This window comes from Manis pentadactyla, chromosome 19 (assembly GCF_030020395.1).
Source record: "Manis pentadactyla isolate mManPen7 chromosome 19, mManPen7.hap1, whole genome shotgun sequence".
NCBI classification, from domain to species: Eukaryota; Metazoa; Chordata; class Mammalia; order Pholidota; family Manidae; genus Manis; species Manis pentadactyla.
The window spans coordinates 12,323,440-12,330,007 of record NC_080037.1 but is presented as its reverse complement, the minus strand read 5'-3'; the positions used below and the strand labels follow the sequence as shown (position 1 = coordinate 12,330,007).

Genomic DNA, 6,568 nt, shown 5'->3' with positions numbered 1-6,568 from the left:
GTGGATTTTATCTCTCACCACATCCTGAACCAGCTTGGGCAAAGAACCCAATCCGAGTTTACCAGACTGAGATAACATTTTACAAACATTCTTTTATTGCTGCCTCTAATAAGAGGGATCTGAGAGGAGCCCCTCCCTGCTTAGGTCTGGTGAGGACCCAGGGGCCAAAACGGAGGCTGATTATCCCAAGCAGTGACTCAAACCACGGGCAATTTCAGAGGAAGCTCGTTATGGTGACTCCACAATTAGGACCTCGGCCCACGTGGCCAGTCAGCGCTGCAGGAGGCTGGACCAAGCACCGTATAAAAGTCCCTACCTTGCTGGGCTCTGCCATCTGCGTCCTGTGCTGGTCTTGTCGAAGATCGGGTAAGTGGGGACACCTGCGCCCTCTCTCTTTTGCTGCTCTGCCTCCGGGACGCTGTTCTCTTGCTCCGTTGCACTGGAAGTGGTCTGCCGTTTCTTGAGCCTCTCCAGCCATCCTGTGTATTCTAATCTAGTCTCTTGCAGCTGATTTTCAAAAAGGTGAGTCAAACAGAAGAGAAAGAAAACACTTGTGGTGGGACTGGGTTTGGGGTAGGACTGGGGTATGGCTATCCAGACGAAAGCTTTGGGACTGTCCCCACGTAGGAGATGGGGGTCAGAGGAGCTGAAATAGGGATAGAAAAGAGAAAGGGATACAAAGAAGCAGAGAAATGAGTTCTTAGGGCTCATAACCACTCACTCCCCATTCACTTCTACCAAGCCTTCACCCCCCAGTTCCCAACCTGGTACCATCAATACAGATCATGTCAAATCTTGTGTTTGTTTCAGGTTCCACAATCACCTAAGGATGTCCTTTCACGAGCAGCAGTGCCAGCAGCCATGTGTGCCTCCTCCGTGTCTTCAAAAGACCCAAGAGCCGTGCCAGACGAAGGCTGAGGAGGTGTGCCTCCCCCCATGCCAGGACCCCTGCCAGGAGAAGTTCCCGGTGCAAGTTCAGGAGGTGTGTCTTCCTCAGTGCCAGGAGCTAAAACAAGAAAACTGTCCACAGCAAGGCCTAGATCCATGCCCACCTCCATGCCAAGACCAGTGCCCACTTCAGGGTATAGAGCCATGCCAGGAGCTTTCCCAGACAAAATGTATAGAGGTGTGCGCACAGCAAGTCCAGGAGACGTGCTTACCCCCCGGCAAGGCCAAGTAGCTGCTCATAATGCCATCTGGGGTCAAGAAGACGGCCAGCAGATGAAAGCCCCATGCCAGCCCATGCTGTGGTGACCTCACCCGTGGGTACCTCTGTGTGCACCCTGCTCTTGCCTTCTGGCTTCTTCGGTGTTCCAGGACTTGCTCTGTGTCTCTGAAGACCATTCTCTCTGTATTTCACCAACCTCTGTGACTCTGCATTGTTCTCAGCAGTCTAATAGAAGGTCTCAACTGTACGAATGGTGTGGTTGTAAGGGGAAATAGCAGAAGCCTAGTTCACCTCCCTCGGGGCAAAAATTCACCAGCCCTGGATGTGGAACAGCTAAGGATGCCTCTGTCCATTTTTCAGCGACAGCCTGTCACCTGAGCCTCAAAACAAATGGGATTCTGATGGACATTGCATTGATCACCACCACCACCGCTGTGGGGGTGGAGAAGAGATTGGTGGTATTACAAAAATCAAAAATCAGGCAATTTTCTGTCTGCATCCTAGAAAACAAAAACAGATGATTGGACATTGGAGTGTTGGTTGTGCTTTTAAAAAATGAAATAAATATAAGTGTGTAAATGATTAAATCCAAACAGCCAATAAGGAAAGACAAGATGAGGTGTTTGGGGTCCTGGCTGACATTTGTGCTTCGTGGCTGGTCTGTTTTGGTCCCTTAATTTCTGCCATGTACCTTCGTTAGAGATGTGATTCGTATCTGGGTGGTACAGGCTGGTCTGCTCTCCAGCTTCTTTGCTTTCTTCTCCCTGCTGAAGACAAAATACAGAATAAAGCTGATCCTAAGGCTGGTATCTGACTTCACGTGTGCTCTTTCCTCCCCACCACCCAACCACCTGCTACCCATGGGATGATTATCTTCTTTTGGGGGGTAATCTGGGATAGGAATACAGACCTCACTGGTGCACAGAACAGCAATGTTGAAAGAGGCCACCTTGAGGAACCTGGGCCACCCCACCCCACCCACATCATATCAAAGGCTCACCTATGCACCCACTTTACACTTGAGAAAAGCCAGCAGGGCCTGGGACCTGCCCACACGCAAAACTTCAGATTGAGGATTCTTTCCACTATGGCATCTTCCCTCTCTGATCCTTGCTTTCCAGAGGAAAGGACTAAAATGAGGAGGAGGGGAGTGGTATGGAGGAAGGGGTCCCCCGCCCATCCAGGACATGTACAAGCGCTGCATCCCTGCCAGAAGCAGCAAGTGTGCCTTTAAAATGAACACAGGTTGGAGGACCAAACGTGTCCCCCGGCATCCGGCCACATTTCAGGAAAGCCAGGCAGCCTGGTTCGCCTCCCTATACCCTGTCACCCTCCAGATGTGGAGGAAACAAGGCCGTGGGCTCCAGGATTGTGTCAAAGGACTGAGGACGAGCAAGACTTACAGGAAAAGCAGCTTCCTGAGCCGTGCCCTAAAATCGCACCTGGACCCAAAGGCTTATGTCAAAGGCTGACCTCCTGAGGGATGAAGGGGACCCTCATTCACTCCCCTGGTCCCCTTCGTCCTCAGCCCCGATGGGTGTGCCCCAGTGATGGTTATCTGGCTGAACCGAGGACCTGCTGGCACCAGGATTGCCCAGCTATCTCATAATCTCAGACAAGAGAGAACCAGGGGACGACTTGGGGGCAGATTCCCAGAGCCACAGGCAGCCCTTGGGCACTCACTGAGTCTCAGACAGCAAATACGCAGTCTCCACATGCTCCGGGGGACTCCTGACAGCAGCCGTGGGGAGGCCATGCGGTAGCCCTGTGTGAAGGGACTGGTCTGGCCTCACACAGCCAGTAGGTAGTGAAGTCAGGGTTCTAACTGCTCCCCCTCTTGGCTCCAGAAGAAAGCTCTGCATGCATGAGAAAGGGCCCGTGACACAGAAAGATCTTCAGAAGATGTCCTCTCATCTGTTCGTCCACTCACCCACCTAACGAGAGCTCACCGCTCACCTCCTAAGTACCAGGCGCTGTGCCAGGTGCTGGAGAGACGGCAGTGAACCAGGCAGGCAGTGTCCCTGTGCAGAGCTAGAGAACTTCTTTTCACCAGCCACGTGTGCCAAGGGAGCTTTCCCAAACCCTCCTGGATGTCTCGAGTGACTGAACCTCCCCAGGTGCCTGAATCACAGTTCTCTAGCCTTCCTGCCAGTTTGGAATAAGTTTTCTCTTCCATTTCCAACTTTGAATAAGCCAGCTGCTCCCCAGGGGCCCAGGCAGACAGCCCAGAGAGCCCTCTTCGCAGTGAGGCTTCTGACTGGACGGAGGGAGGTTCACAGACACTTCTCCAGCCTGGCTCAAGCCCAAGAATGTCTTTGATCTCCTGCACTAAAGGCGTGCACAGACTGGAGGCCAAGATCAGACGCTCAGACGCTGACAGGCAGCACAGGGCAGATGAGCAGGGGAGGTCTGGCTGTGTCAGAAAAGAGGCAGCCCGCTGATTACAGGGGAGCCCTCAGCAGATGGGGACAGAGACAAACCTGCAGATTGTAGATAGGGGAACAGACATCAAGGGGCCAGCAGGCCTTCCCCAACCTCTGTCCTGGGAACCGCCACACCTTTGTCAGGCTCACAGAGCTCTGCCCTGGCGCCTGCCTGGGCCAGGGCCCTAATGACCCAGATATCAGCAATGCGGACACCAGCCCTGAGCCCATGGCAGCCGGACTCCCCCTGCTGTTTGTGTCCACACTGAAGCCTTTCAAAAAGAGGGGGAGGGGCATCACCAAGGAGAGTCGCAGGTGGTCGAAGTCCTACTTGACAACAGTTAAAGAAAAATAAAAAATAGAGGCCATGGTTTGAACAACCCCCTGGACCAAACACTCATAGCCACGTAACCAAACCGCTGACTTGCCCAAAACGCTGGCTCTGACGATAAGCCAACTTAAACTTTCCTCATGTCAGCATGAGCTCACAGCTTCCTTGCAAATGAGTCTGATGTTAAGCACCGTTACCTGGAAATGAATGTAGCCTTAGTAGCCAATCATAACAGAGATCCGTGAACTTCCACGCTTAGCTTCATCAACGGACCTGTAACCCTCGTCTCCTGAGCTTCTTGCCAGTCTCAGCCTGAAGTGTTCATGCACAGTAAACTTTAAATTTTTCCCTTACTTGATTTGATTTCAACTTTTGACACAATACGTGTCGAAATGTGTTAAGAGCGGACCTATGGGCTGCATATGCCAAGAGGAAAGAGGCAAACTGACAGGATCTCCAGGGAGGGTGGTGTGGACCTGCTCATTCATCCATTCGGTGGATGTCTACAGAGACCCAGCTGTACGCAAGGCTCTGTGCCAGGCTCTACAGACCCCTGTGGGAGGGCCGTGTGTGACAGAGCAGAAGCCCGCAGGCTTTCTTATTAGAAACTGTTGAAATATGTTTAGACTGGAGAAGAAAATGCCAGAGGGAACAGTCCTGGTTTCCCTGGGACCGAGGGGGTCCCCCAGATGCAGAACTTCTGGTGTGAGCGTCTTTCCAAGCTGTGTAGCACTGGGGCTCATGTGTTCCATCTAACTCTCCAGGGCAGAATGGGGACCCAGGGGCAGAGGAGCCTAAGGGGTGGGAACCTTCAGGAGACCCAACCCTGAGGTCAAGAGTCAAAGGAAATTACTCCAGCCTCTACAACACTCCTGGGAGGCCGTGTAGAGGCCCAAATTCCTGGGGACCAGCAGACAGTTGACCCCAGCTTGAGGCTAGAGGAAAGGAAGGGGACAGCTAAGTGACGGGAGGTGGCTCCCCCAAATTAATATGTTTTTTGGGCCCAAAAGTGGCACTTCACAGTAATTCCTCACTGCCTTCCAAATCCAGTCTTCCCAGAAGGGGTTTAGCATGCCTCTCTCCCCTCTCTACCTAAATGCTTGGCCTTCAGGGCCTCCTTTCTCACCTGGGCCAGCGTGGTCCATCTGTTCTATGCATACGTGCACCTGACAGCCCACTGCAGCCTCCTCTCCACCTACACCTGCCTCCCTCCAACCCAGGATTCTCACTCTGCTTGTGTCTGACAACCCATGAGTCTCAAACTTACCTTACCTCCTCCAGGAAGCCTTCTGTGATATCAAGTCCATTTCCTAAGTATTCAGGGAGACCCCTGCAGCACTTCAGCTTGGGCTCCATGCACCTGTAGTGGTCCCTAGGGCTCTGTGGCCCTGATGCAGCCGCACACACCTTCATTGTGTGTGAGTGCTTATATCCCCTGTCAGCACGAAAGCCCCAGATGACAGCCCTTGGGACTTCAGCTCTTGGCCTGTCTTCCCAGGGCCAACCACACTGAGGTCTTAGAGCCTCTCAGAGTCAGCCAGCCAGCATGCCCTTGGAGGCAGAGATGAAGGAGGCTTCTTTTATTGATAGGTTGACCAACCATCCTGGTTTTCCTGGGACTGAGGGGTTTCCCAGGATGCAGAACTGGTGTTAACACTGGATAGTTCCAGGAAAAACAAGACAAGCTGGTCACCCTAATTGGGTGCTTAGGTATAGAAGACACAACGCTTGGTGCTGTGGGGGCATGAGGGAAAATAGATGAGATTCTCCACGCTGGCCAACTGTGCAGCCCTAGGTTGCAATAGGGAAACCTTTCTGGAAACCTGCCAGCCCAGAAGGCAAAGTGCCCACTGCCTACCCCCTCCATAGCTGCAGTCTGTGTGTGTGTGTGTGTGTGTGTGTGTGTGTGTGTGCGCGCGCGCTGGGTGGGGGACACTAGATCGGCAGGCAGATGCCCAAGCTAGCCTTATAGAAGCACAAACTGGCAGGTCCTGGCCCAGAGAGGGATACCCCCATGTCCCCCACTCTATCCCCACTGCTTCATCAGCCTCAGGACACCTCGACCAATAGGCAGCAGGTCTGGACTCGCCCACCCCTGCTCTTCCTCCTCCCCCACAGGCACCTGCCTCACACCTGGAGATGGCTGCAAGAAGAGGTGGGCGTGCTGGCAGGCCACCTACCCTCAAGCTCCATTGTCCCCCACTCCTGGCCATTCTTTTTTACTCCTGTAAAAGCCCTGGGACCCTTTTCTCTTCCCCACAGCACTATCTACTGGCCACAGAGGCACTGGGCCTTCAGTGTGCCACACCCAGCCTGGCCCAGGTCAGAGATGGCCACACGTGCCTGGCTGGCCCAATGCTGCCTGTGGAAAATTGCCATGACTAGAGATATTTTAAAAGGGAGTCCGAGAGGCCTTCCCTGTACTAACTGCATAAAAAGGACTTAGACGGACCACCTGCTCCAGGAGGAGAGCTATCACCACAGATAGCGTACGTCATAATATAAACTAGGGGTGGTAGACAGGGAGGCCTGTGGCAAAGTCTATCAAAATTCTTCTCTATGTCCCACTGTGTCTGTGTGGCCCAGCAAATATTTGTTTACCAAACAGTTAATCTTTCACATTTTTGGGGAATTACTTTCATTTTC

The 6,568-nt window shown here is 52.9% G+C and overlaps 1 protein-coding gene across 2 annotated transcripts; it reads left to right on the top strand.

The window, feature by feature from the left end:
- The first annotated feature begins 267 nt into the window (after positions 1 to 267).
- On the top strand, positions 268 to 1,975 carry PRR9 (proline rich 9). 2 transcript variants are annotated; one of them, XM_057494923.1, is made up of 2 exons: positions 268 to 366; positions 811 to 1,975. In XM_057494923.1, exon 2 carries the CDS (start codon positions 830 to 832, stop codon positions 1,178 to 1,180), a length of 351 nt encoding a protein of 116 aa, XP_057350906.1. In that variant the 5' UTR covers positions 268 to 366; positions 811 to 829; the 3' UTR covers positions 1,181 to 1,975. The 2 variants fall into 2 exon arrangements, with proteins under 2 accessions (XP_057350906.1, XP_036778813.2); XM_036922918.2 differs by having other exon boundaries at positions 350 to 522.
- The last annotated feature ends 4,593 nt before the right edge of the window (positions 1,976 to 6,568 follow it).